General features: G+C 37.6%; 1 protein-coding gene across 1 annotated transcript; it reads right to left on the reverse strand.

The window, feature by feature from the left end:
• Positions 1 to 2,232: 2,232 nt before the first annotated feature.
• On the reverse strand, positions 2,233 to 8,447 carry LOC119193536 (multidrug resistance-associated protein 4-like). The gene is made up of 10 exons (XM_037447184.1): positions 8,217 to 8,447; positions 7,489 to 7,551; positions 6,994 to 7,070; positions 5,881 to 5,983; positions 5,184 to 5,288; positions 4,832 to 4,934; positions 4,097 to 4,328; positions 3,650 to 3,806; positions 2,660 to 3,013; positions 2,233 to 2,438 (listed from the first exon to the last, which is right to left on the reverse strand). The coding sequence occupies exons 1-10, from the start codon at positions 8,294 to 8,296 to the stop codon at positions 2,264 to 2,266; spliced, it is 1,449 nt and encodes a 482-aa protein (XP_037303081.1). The 5' UTR covers positions 8,297 to 8,447; the 3' UTR covers positions 2,233 to 2,263.
• Between the last annotated feature and the right edge of the window lie 3,688 nt (positions 8,448 to 12,135).

Consider the following 12,135-nt stretch of genomic DNA (forward strand, 5'->3'; position numbering starts at 1 on the left):
TCAGCCCGGACATCAATCGGTAAGAGTCATTAGCCCTTGGGTGGCCATCTAGCCCGGTTAAGACGATTGATCATTCAAATGAATAGTTGGTTAGCTAGTTATTACTTTAGCAACATATATGATGGTTGTTACGCGTTTAGATGAACTCAATTTGTTAACCTCACACGTTGTATGGCTAGTTCTACATATTTTTGGGGATCTGATACTGGTCTGGTAGGTGAGGATGTGATACCAAGCTAAACTCAAATTCGAAAAGTTGTTTTTTTGCCTGGCAATTCAAATCATGGGCTTATTCATTATAATGCCATCTTCTAAAACGCTTTAACGCCACAGTTACCTTCTTCTTCCACACAAAATATTATCACAAGGAATCTTAAAGGAATAAGGTACAAAACGAAAATGGAATATATTTTTTAACGGGAATTGCCCGCTTTCGTTTAAATAAAACAAAATATTTATGTGGCACCAATTTGATTTATTATCTCTAATCCCTATCTATTGAATCATTCATCACTGTCTCCAACTAATACAAATATAATACTAAATTTATAATTCCATTTCTTATATCAACCTTGTAATCATACGGCTGGAAATAGATCTTTACATATAAAGGAGTTATGTTTGAATCCAATATATTCAACCTTATTCAAATGACATTTAAATATTAGTAGTAATTCAGCATCTTGAGATACACATCTTTTGACAATTATTTATTACGTATGAAAATAATCTACCAAAGGAATACCAAGCAATCTTATATTTTACATTTACCAATTCTAAGAAATTCTGACTTCGATATGTCAAAACAGATCAATTAAGTACCGTTCAGAACAACATCAAAGAGCATTTAAAAATTGTTTTTATAGATTTAATTAGTACAAAACCGGAATCTCAGTTATAATTGTGAATTTTTGTAGCAATTGTTCAGATTCTCTCACGCACATCTTCATGCTTGGCTGGACAGGTGAGCAGCAAACGTAATAACACATTTCAATAACAGGATTGTTTTAATGACATCAGCCGTGTATTATGTATTGTGAACTTTTCCACTGCTGGGCACGGGCCTCCTCTACTACTGAGAGGGATTAGGCCTCACACTTCACACACCCTTCAATTTCTATAAGGAACTTCTAAGGTACGCAGGTTTCCTCTCAATGTTTTCCTTCACAGTTACAGCAAGCGATAATTCACAAAGAATACAAATATATTAGAAAAGTCAGAGGTGTGCGCCCCGCCTAGACTATTAAAATAGTTTAAGCCATAATCCACCACGCAGGTCTAGTAATGATAAATATATCAAACTAAAATGCTTCTTAAAAGATAAATATGAAATGTCTTCAATGAAAACCATAATTTTACTAAATGTTTAATCTAACTTTAGACTTTTATTTAACATCTCTGAACAAAGTATTAAGTATAATTTATCATATTCAAATTAAAAATTTATTTTCAGCACGAGATATTGTTGAAATATACCTATTTCTGCTTTAATATGTAACATAATCTACAGAATACATTAATTATTAATCGTTGCTACCGAAATGGTAATGAAATTTCGTGAGGACACCCAAACAACTCGTTGGTACGCGTTAGTCGAGAAAATATTAATTTTTCATTCGCAACTGTATGTGTTTATATCAATCATCGGAGTTGTGTTAAAATGTAAACAAATACGTACCTAATTATAAATATAATTATACCTATTGTTTTAAGTACATTGATTCATTACTAGTATCATTCCACATTTTTTTAAAACCGTGCTAAGTAGGTAATTGTACTCATTCGTATAATATGCTCTACAGCACGGGTGCCAAGTGTTTATTGCCATGCCACTCACTGCCTAAAATAAAATTCCCACGGCCCCCAAAATATCTAGCTTTTGCCCGCGGTTTCGCCCGTGATTTTTCGGCATAAATATGCCGGAATAACAAAGTAGCTTATGTCCTTCCTAGGGTGTCAAACTATCCCCATACCAAATTTGATCGAAATCTGTTGGGTAGTTTTTGAGTGTATCGCGTTCAGATAGACAGATGCGGCGGAAGACTTCGTTTTATCATATTACGTATTTTAGATCTCTTTTTATTGACTGCTCAAATTGTACCAATACTATGAACTGGATTTAACAGGAATGACGTGAGGGCGGGGGGTGAATAGGGACATAATGAAAACAGATAAATCTGAATAACGATTCGATCGATCCACCTGTGTAATTAATACAAGATCATTGTCATCTCATTATTTCCATTCATCGCTTCATTCCTATTCACCCCATTTGTACTACGCGCCACAGACTCACAGTAAAGTTGATGTCGGAGAGCGCGGCTATTTGTCCGCTGTCCTCGGCGTTCTTCCAGTGCGCGCTGTAGTCCTTCATGGCGATGAGGACCGGCGGCTTCATGCGCTCCAGGTTCGATTCCGACTTTATGTACGCTTGTTGCCTGAAACAAGGTTAAAAATATATTACAAACGGTCGTTGTCATATAGAAAAAAATATTTAAAATATCATTTTACAGAAATATTCAAATATATTTTGCACTTAAAGACGTATTTTCTGACCAAAAATACTCGATGAATTTTATTTTTTTATTGACAATTAGTTCCTCAATGCTCCCATCCTCATTTCTTTTAAATACCATAATATTTTTAACAAAATACCCACCCATTACCGATCTTCTCGAAGACACCATTCATCACCGGCGTCTTATCATCAATGGTCACCAGGTCCACTCCGTCATCATCCACTTCGGGCAGCAGCAGGAACTCCTGCATCCTCTTGATGCTCACATACGCCTCCAGCGTGAACGTTATCGCCAGGGGAAGGAAGTCGACCAGGGTATACTTCAGTATGTCGTAGTAAGAGAATATGACGAACACTTTGGCGGCGGTGAGGGCGTTCCCGAAGGATATGTAGCTCACGATGCTGAGCAGGATGGCCACTTTGGTGTTCAGCTTCACGCACGATATCATCACCGCTCGCAGCCATGACGATTTTTTTATTACGTTCATTTCCTTTCTGCGAAAAGGCATGATATAAAGAATGAAAGACTACTCCAAAAGAACACTGACAAAACATTATGAGATCATTATATTTGGTCTACGTTGTAATTACCATTACGGTGATTTTCTTATGCCAGGGTAAACAACTAAGTATAAGTATTTCCATGCCAGGTTAGAAAAAAAGTAACATTTAAATATTATATTTTATAATAAAAGTTTTTTATCGATAAATTCCTTTATTTTTACTCCCAACGTCTCAAAATCTGCAGCCTTCTCGGGCACGAGGTAGACTTACTGACTTTATTGCATAAAACCGTTAAATAGTTTTATTTCAATGTCCATATACGTAAATATAAAAAAATATATTATTTTTATTTTTAATACAGCCACAGCAAAGTCACCTCACTGCTGATGGTAAGTGGAGTGGAGTCCAATAGAATGTCGACTAGCGAGAGATGATTACACCTCGCCAGTCAACACAATTATGCCGGCCTGTTGAAACCGGATATACACAGGCTGATCATGGAACGCGGCACACTCACGTGAGCCACTATGGCGGGTTTTAACACCTTGTGTAAGGTGATCGCTATCCGGGCGGATATAAAATATGTCCTACCATCAGCAAATCATCATCATACACTTTGGCACTTACTTCCTAGCCTCGCCGATGATCCTTGCGAACGCCGTCTCCCACGCGTACATCTTTATAGCCTCAATGCTCTGTATGACCTCGTTCATCAGCCGGATACGGTTGTCCGTCCTTATGGCAGTCTGTCTGCGGAGCTTGCTCGATATTTTACTTAGATAACCTGCAAAAATGATAATTAAATTCTTTATTCATGAGATCGTAATGTGCAGGTTAATGTCATACATTGGCTCTAATATGCTGGGTTAGCATGGTAGACATTGTATGCTTGCGGATATTTATTGTTAATATTTAAACATGCGGATACTAGCGTCAGGCCACATTCTACGCATGCGGATAAATCTTGGGTATCATATTGCGGATATTTAATCGGATTTTTATGCGGATATTGTATCGGATTTTTGTGCGGATATTTTTTCGGATATTAATCCGTATATTTATTTTATTCTTTACCTTGCAGAGGTATGAAAGACAGCAGGAAAGCGACTCCAATAAGCGTGGCTACCCCTATCTGCCTGTACATAAGGTACACAATGATGGTGCTCTCGATGGGCGTGCGCACGAGGTCCACCATAAACAGGCACGCCATGTCGAACCGCTGCGCGTCGGTCGTGAGCAGGTTCACCACGTGGCCAGCGAGACCCTCGGACGCCTTGCCACCCACCGTCAGATCCAAGCGGAGGAGCTGGAAACCAAACATATTGGTTAAAAATTTAAAACTACGCATATGAGATCCGTCATCTGACGATGAGTGGTAACTATCGCTCCACAAAAATAACACAATGGATACATAAGTATATTTTTTATTTTGTTAAATAATGTACGAATCATTTAATATTGATATAATAATAATTAATACTATGCTATACCAGGAAAGTTCGTCAGTGGATACAACAACCATTGCTGGTCGACGTAGTCCCTACACTTCACTTAGAATAAACGGCACAAGTCATGAGCACAGATGAACAATGGTGGGGGCGATCTATGTACAAATTTTACGAGTGTATAGTAGACGCATAAAAGTTTAAGCCAATAGACAACGAGTATCTACTAACGGACCAATCCCACTGCACATCGAAGTGTTGGATATCAGATCGACTCACGAATGTGCTCACGATTCGTGCCTCTATCCATGCTAACCGATGCTGTAAAGTCACTTTGTAATATAGACTTGTATATACAACGTACCTTCCTATAGATGAGTGAGCAGCATGCGACCCTGATCTTCATCGCCGTGTCCAGAAGCCACAGCAGCATCGGGTGCATGATACTGGCGCTCATTACCATGAAGCTGAAACAAGAGTTTCATTATGATAATATCTCCTTATACACACAGATGACATACCTGACCGTACACAAAGGCGGCAATACAAATATGTATTGGTGCTAGCTATATAATATTTATATATTGATCCCCGCTTCTAGTTTAAAAGTGACTATTAGCCTCCCCTCCATTGTATCCAAGCCGGATACGCCCATGTGCTTGCTAATAACCATTGTCTAAAATTCGGCAAAGAAGAAAGCCAATGTTACTACTCACCCAACGACGCCGAGAGCGTAAAGATACGCGTGTGTGACCGGCACCCCGCCGTGCGCCGGCGAGAAGTAGTTTATCAGACCTTCTAGACACATTGGTATTGCTAATCTGAAACACAAGTGTATGATAATATCAGCCCTGTGTTATATACTGTCCCAATGCTGGGCACAGGCCTCCTCTACTTCCGAGAGGGATTAGGCCTTAATCCACCTCGGTGGCCTAGTGCGGATTGCTAGACTTCACACACCCTCAAAATTCCTACAGAATCTTCTCAGGTATGCAGGTTTCCAAACGATGTTTTTCTTCACCGTTAAAGCAAGCGATAATTCACAAAGAATACACACATAATTTTAGAAAAGTCAGAGGTGTGTGCCCTTTGATTTTGAACCTGCGGACATTCGTCTTGGCAATCCACCAACTAGGCTATCGCTGCTTTTATACACAAGTACATATTTATACACAAATAAGATCATATTGATTTCTTATGTTTACACGAATGTTAAACATTGATAAAAAAACTATTTATCGGCTTTTATCGCGATCCGCTCTGTGACCATTTAGTCTACATAGTCTTCTAAACGTGGGGAGGAAATTTTAATACATATAAAATCACGCGATAAAATCCGAAAATGTTTTTAAGTCTACTATTATCCAATTCAAATTGTATACGAAAGATATAATTAAAAGTCGATGAACTTACTTGATAAACGAGTCGCAGAAGGCAAAAATAATATTTCCTATTAAGAACTTAGCACCGTATATACTAATAATGGCTCGAAGTAACGACGGATTCTTCCCTTTATCTGAAAATAAGAAAAACGTACAGTTCAAGCAGAAAATCAAGCACAACCAATCTTAAAATGTTACTGATAAAGTTTTCAAATTAGCAGACGGTGCATTAGATTATTGTTGAGTAAAAGTCCAATTTAATTTAATTTGTGTTATTATCTATGTGATTGTCTATGTTCTCTTGTCAATTGTCAATTCATTATTCATGCTCGCAATAAACAAGTTCCGCGGTAAAAGCGATTGCCGGCCTCTATTATTAGTGAATATCCCTAATACAAAACAATTATCTATACTAATATAAAGAGGAAAAGCTAGTGAGTTTGTCTGTAGGGGCATAATCTATGGAACTACTAAACCGATATTGGTTTTATCATTAATAAATGTACTCATCGAATGATCTTACGTAAATAACGGTGTCTTGTTTAGAACTTGTTAAAACACCTTAAAACAGTTTCTCTATCTCAGTTTTACATACGAAACTATATTTACAAAATTTCGATTATCTCAAAATAAGGTTTCCCTGACATACCGCTTTTGCGCTTAGCACGGGAGTATGGCAGTTGCGAGGAATGCTAGTAACATCTAATCTAACAATCGGCGTTTAAAAAACCCTGGTCTCAAACGACCATTAGAGTTATAACGTACACCGAATCATCCCACTGGAGCAGGAATGGCGAAATATGGCCCACGTTCCAGTAGTGGCCATGACAAAATAAATCATGCGAGTAATATGCGAAACATTATATATGCATCTTTCTTTGGACCTCACTTCGCTTGACATCAGGGCAGTGAAGCCACTGTGCCGAGCCCCGACAAAAAAACAAATAACAAAAACAAAGTTGCGTCGAAAAAAAAATCGCAAAAAAGGGGCACTAGGATAGATAAAACCGGTGGACGGCTCGTTACACGTCATTTCTTTGTTTTATAAATAAAGGTACACTAACTATCAAAGGTTCGCCATTTCTGTTGTGGAGTTATGACCATTATTCATCAATTGGCGTATGATTCTCAGAAACAAACTTACCTTTTTTAAGTAGGTCCTGCTTCCATTTTCGACCGATGGTATCGCCGCGGGGCGCTGCTCGGTGCCCCGGGGTACATCTGACAAACAAAAACACAAGGTCAAAGAACACATATTATAAAAAACTCACAAACTAAAAAAAAATGCTTTGTATTTAAACTACGTATCCCTAGCCGAATTTCGGCCACAGCGGCCAATCTCAGATACGCATAAGATATTATAGTGCACAAGTTTGTTGGCAATACCTATGTATTGTATATATGTGCATCTATATGCACTCTCTGTTCCTTCACTCTCATAGTCCGGTGAGACGGCAATCCGACATGACCGGAGAGAGATCCGGCGCAGGACGAACTGCTTCACATGCTTTCCGAGGCATGGAGGTACCACATCACCATCTTACTAACTCCGAGGTGCGTCTAAGTAATTGTTAGCGATTATATTTTAGATAAATAGGGTATTACATGAGATAATTATGGTTATTTTATTTTCACCAACCTGTAAAGATCTGATATACTAAGCTGCCCTTTTCGTCCCTTCACGAAGATGGGGACAGTATACCTGAAATGTAAAACGAGTTAAAGCAGGATACGCCATTTGACACCAGACACCAGAACATGGCGGTCTAAAATATATGAAGAATTCTAAGGTTAGAATTCTTATTCTACGAAATATAATAGTGTTTATATTGCATAACCTGGAACGAACTAGAGGTCACCTAGAACTTATCAATTGTTTATTTTTGTTTGAACGACCTAATCTCTGGAAACTATTGGAGCCCGATTTTTAAATAAATACTTTCACTAATAGGAAGCTAGCTTATACCTCATTACTGTGACCCACTTTTTATACCGGAAATAGATGTAAACGCGGACAGAACCGCGACCAAAACCAATACATAATTTTCAACACTGTATAACTTAAGATATAGACAACAGACAAATACATATATTTGTCAAATATTGCAGCCGCAATCAGGCCCTAGCTCAGCAACATGCATTGTAGCCAGTGTAACTACTGGACATAATAAGACCTAACATATCATGTTCTCAGGATAGCGAGTGCAGTGGAATACCAAACAATACTTTGTAATTGAAGGTATTGGATGGTGTTTCTACCGTTTATGGACGGTTGTATCGCTTACCATCAGGCGAACGGTAAGCTCGTCTTGTCATTCAAAGCAATAAAAAAAATCTACTGGTACCTTGTATTATATATAAACTTACCAGTAACAGAACTTAGAGAATATATTTGCCTTCTCCCTAGGGTTCTGTTCCCGCTCTATATCGAAGTAGCCGGGATCCATCGTTTTCGCTTACAATTTATTTGTACAATTATTGGCACTATGTATAAATATATCACTGGAATTTCACATTAAGTACTTGGTTTAAGTAATTCTTTGCTGGTTTAAGTATCCGCCATTGTTTTCTGAAACAAAAGAAAACATTATCCACACGATACACAAATTATATATGTACCTACATAGATAGATCCTACTAATATTATAAATGCCAAAGTTTGTGAGGATGGTTGTACTCGTATGTTTGTTACTCTTTCACGAAAAAACTACTGAACGGATTTGGATGAAAGTTTACAGTAATATTGGTCAGAATAACACATAGGCTACAATTTATAATGATTTTGTGTAATTTGGTCATAATATAACGATACATATCAAGTAAGTCGGAGAAAATAATTATCCCAAAAAACTCCTTCACGCGAGCGAAGCTGCAAGCAAAAGCTAGACATACGTATAAAGGTTAACCTACATCACTATAGGGGTAAACAAGGTTTAATAGCAGATCTATACAAAGGTCACCAAGCTACGAGGGTAGTAATAATATCCATATATGGCGCATGTTCCCTACTTAACTCACATGTATTTAAAAAGATTTTCTTTTATATGTGTACGAAAAAGTTACTCCACTACATCTGATGATAATTGGTGTAGAGTCTAATAGAATGTCGACTTAAGAGAGATTACCCCTCGACAGTCGACACAATTATGCCGGTCTGTTGGAATCGGATATACACAAGCTGATCTCGGAACGCATATTATGTGGGCCACCATGGCGGGTTTTAACAGCTTGTGTACGGTGGTCGCTATCCGGGCGGATATCAAACATCCTACCACCAGCAAAATAATATTTGCTGTCATACAATGCTTCTATTAATTTAATTTTAGTATTTTCTTTTTTTTTTACGTTTTTTTTTAATTTAGCTAATTATTTTGTAAAAATATTTTAATTTTGTCATAATTTTGTAATGTATACCCAACCGTTATTTGTGCATGTTGTGTTAGCCTTTAAGTGGCTGTTGCACATGTTCATGGTGCCAAATAATTTAAGTTTACAATGAGATGTGTAAACAACTGTTGGCTGACCTTAAATAAATAAATAAATACAATTGCCTGAACTGACCACTACACCATCACCCAATCAATGAGCCGATAATAGTAGTCGATATAACCTAAACAATAATTAAAATAAATTTCTACTATATTACCACTGTTTACGGTCGAAATTAATTTCGTTCCGTTGCGTTTTAGACGGTTCTTTTTTATGGAAACAGAAATAGATCTGTGTGTCGACCTTGGATCGAAATGGGTCGGATGACCGGCGAAGGTTACATTTGCGTAATAGCAAGTAAAAGGAAAAACGATATGACCGCGCTTTGTAGCCGGTGGGTTAGGCAGTGGTACCACATTGCTATGCTCATATGCGTTCCAGTATTGGTATAAGTCTATCGCCACATCGGGCCCAAATTTCAACGCCGAGGAACTGGTGTTATTTACAGCCGTTTTTAATAAACAATCCCAATCTCAATCTTCAATCCGATTTCGTAAACTAATCAAAATAACTCATTTGATAGCTTGTCAAAAAAAATGTTCTGATTGGGCCATTTTTGAGATAGATAGAAAATAGCGTTTGGTTTCGATTATTGAAAATGGTCGTTAATCAATAATTCATTTACCTTCATCCCTCCAATTAAATGATTTGGCGCAATATACTCTATTACGTGCTATAAAAACACAAATACGCATATAAAACGAAAGTTAATAAAGCTTCATTTGACTTGGCAACAAACTCTCATTTAATGCTATCGACAGCGTTAAGATTATAACATTTATCAAACACGCAGTGGCTGTGACGCATTTTGGGTTGGGTTTGCTGAAAATCAATGGCGACCTTTTACGTTGAATGTTCGCAGAATTAAGTAGGAAGAGTAGACAGACCCGAATCTAAGAGTCAGTTAAAATTATTGGAGGAGATTTTTATAGCCATATAAGTAAAGTTTTCTTTACTCTTACCTTAACGGCTATCAAATCTACCCGATTAGAACGCCCGTATTTGCAAAAAAGATTCGCCGTTGACGTAATAGAGCCCACTGACATATAGTTATTATTAGCAGGTTGCTTACTTTCTTTCTGTAATAAAAATCACTTAATGCCACCACTTATAACAGGACACATTGTTATAAACTATATAGATTAATATACACGGTTTAAAGCTGAGTGGCAAAAGGAGTGGACTCGGCTTATAATGACAGTGAGCAGTGACTACAACATCGACGCTGGTTTTGCGGATATGTTATATAAATTATAACACAGAAAGAATTATTTAAATCCGGTAAAAAATCAACAAGTTATAAGTCTTTTAATTTCGGTAGAAGGGGTAAGTAACAAGAAACAGAAAAGAGGCGCAATACCCACGTGTGACGTCATCGGGCATTACGACGCGTGCGAAAGAAAGAGATGAAGCGATATCCTCACTTCGCGCCCACTTCGGCACATAGTCGAGGGGTATATGTATACAATAAAATTTAAATATGAATTACTGGCTCATTTTTTAACCAATTTTAATACAGTTTTCGCAGGAGGGTTTCTTTTTCGTATTATCAATCATTTCTTATAGAATAATGTACAAAATCGAACACAGGCCGGTCCCCTATTAGAACCCTATGATATTTGAATAGAGTCGACTCTACCGCTATATTGGACTTCGAACCCATGCGTACAAACAATACCACCTCGAAAAATGAAATCTAATACCAACACAGAAATGGGACAGGAAGCTTTATTTAGCGGCCCAAATAAACTGCCAATGGAACGAAATAAGTTATCCTCTCTCGGTTAATTTGAACCATGTCGGCCGTTCATCCATGGTTTATCTCATTTGATGCGTTCCAGTTGTCATCAAGGCTCCGTACACAGCCTGTTTAATGCTACTCGGAATAGGGTTGGCACGTAATCAAAAAATATTTATTGAGGAAGGAAAATAAAAAAATCGTATATATTTTACAAAAAACTATTATATAAAGCTGAAGAGTTTATTATATAAAGCTGAAGAGTTTATTATATAAAGCTGAAGAGTTTATTATATAAAGCTGAAGAGTTTATTATATAAAGCTGAAGAGTTTATTATATAAAGCTGAAGAGTTTGTTTGTTTGTTTGTTTCAACGCGCTAATCTCAGGAACTACCGGTCCAAACTGAAAAAATCTTTTTGCGTTGGATAGCCCTTTGTTCGTGGAGTGCTATAGGCTATATATCATCACGCTATACCGAATAGGAGCGGAGCAGTAATGGCTAATCTCAGGAAATACCGGTCCAAACTGAAAAATATTTTTGCGTTGGATAGCCCATTGTTCGTGGAGTGCTATAGGCTATATATATATCATCACGCTATACCCATTAGGAGCGGAGCAGTAATGGCTAATCTCAGGAACTACCGGCCCAAACTGAAAATATCTTTTGCGTTGGATAGCCCTTTATTCGTGGAGCGCTATAGGCTATATATCATAACGCTATACCCAATAGGAGCGGAGCAGTAAAGCTAATCTCAGGAACTACCGGTCCAAATTTAAAAATATTTTTGCGTTGGATAGCCCTTTGTTTGTGGAGTGCTCTTAGTTATATATCATCACGCTATGACCAATAGGAGCGGAGCAGTAATGAAACATGTTGCAAAAACGGGGACAATTTATTAGTTTTGAGAGCGTCCGTTGCGTGCGCTGCGTAAACGGTTAAAGTTATGCAACAATGATGTATGACGGGATTGTTCCTCTTAAAAAGTTCTAAAAAATTATTATAAAACAAAGTCCCCCGCTGCATCCGTCTGCCTAAACGTGTTAAACTCAAAAACTA

This window comes from Manduca sexta, unplaced genomic scaffold (genome assembly GCF_014839805.1).
Source record: "Manduca sexta isolate Smith_Timp_Sample1 unplaced genomic scaffold, JHU_Msex_v1.0 HiC_scaffold_640, whole genome shotgun sequence".
NCBI lineage: Eukaryota > Metazoa > Arthropoda > Insecta > Lepidoptera > Sphingidae > Manduca > Manduca sexta.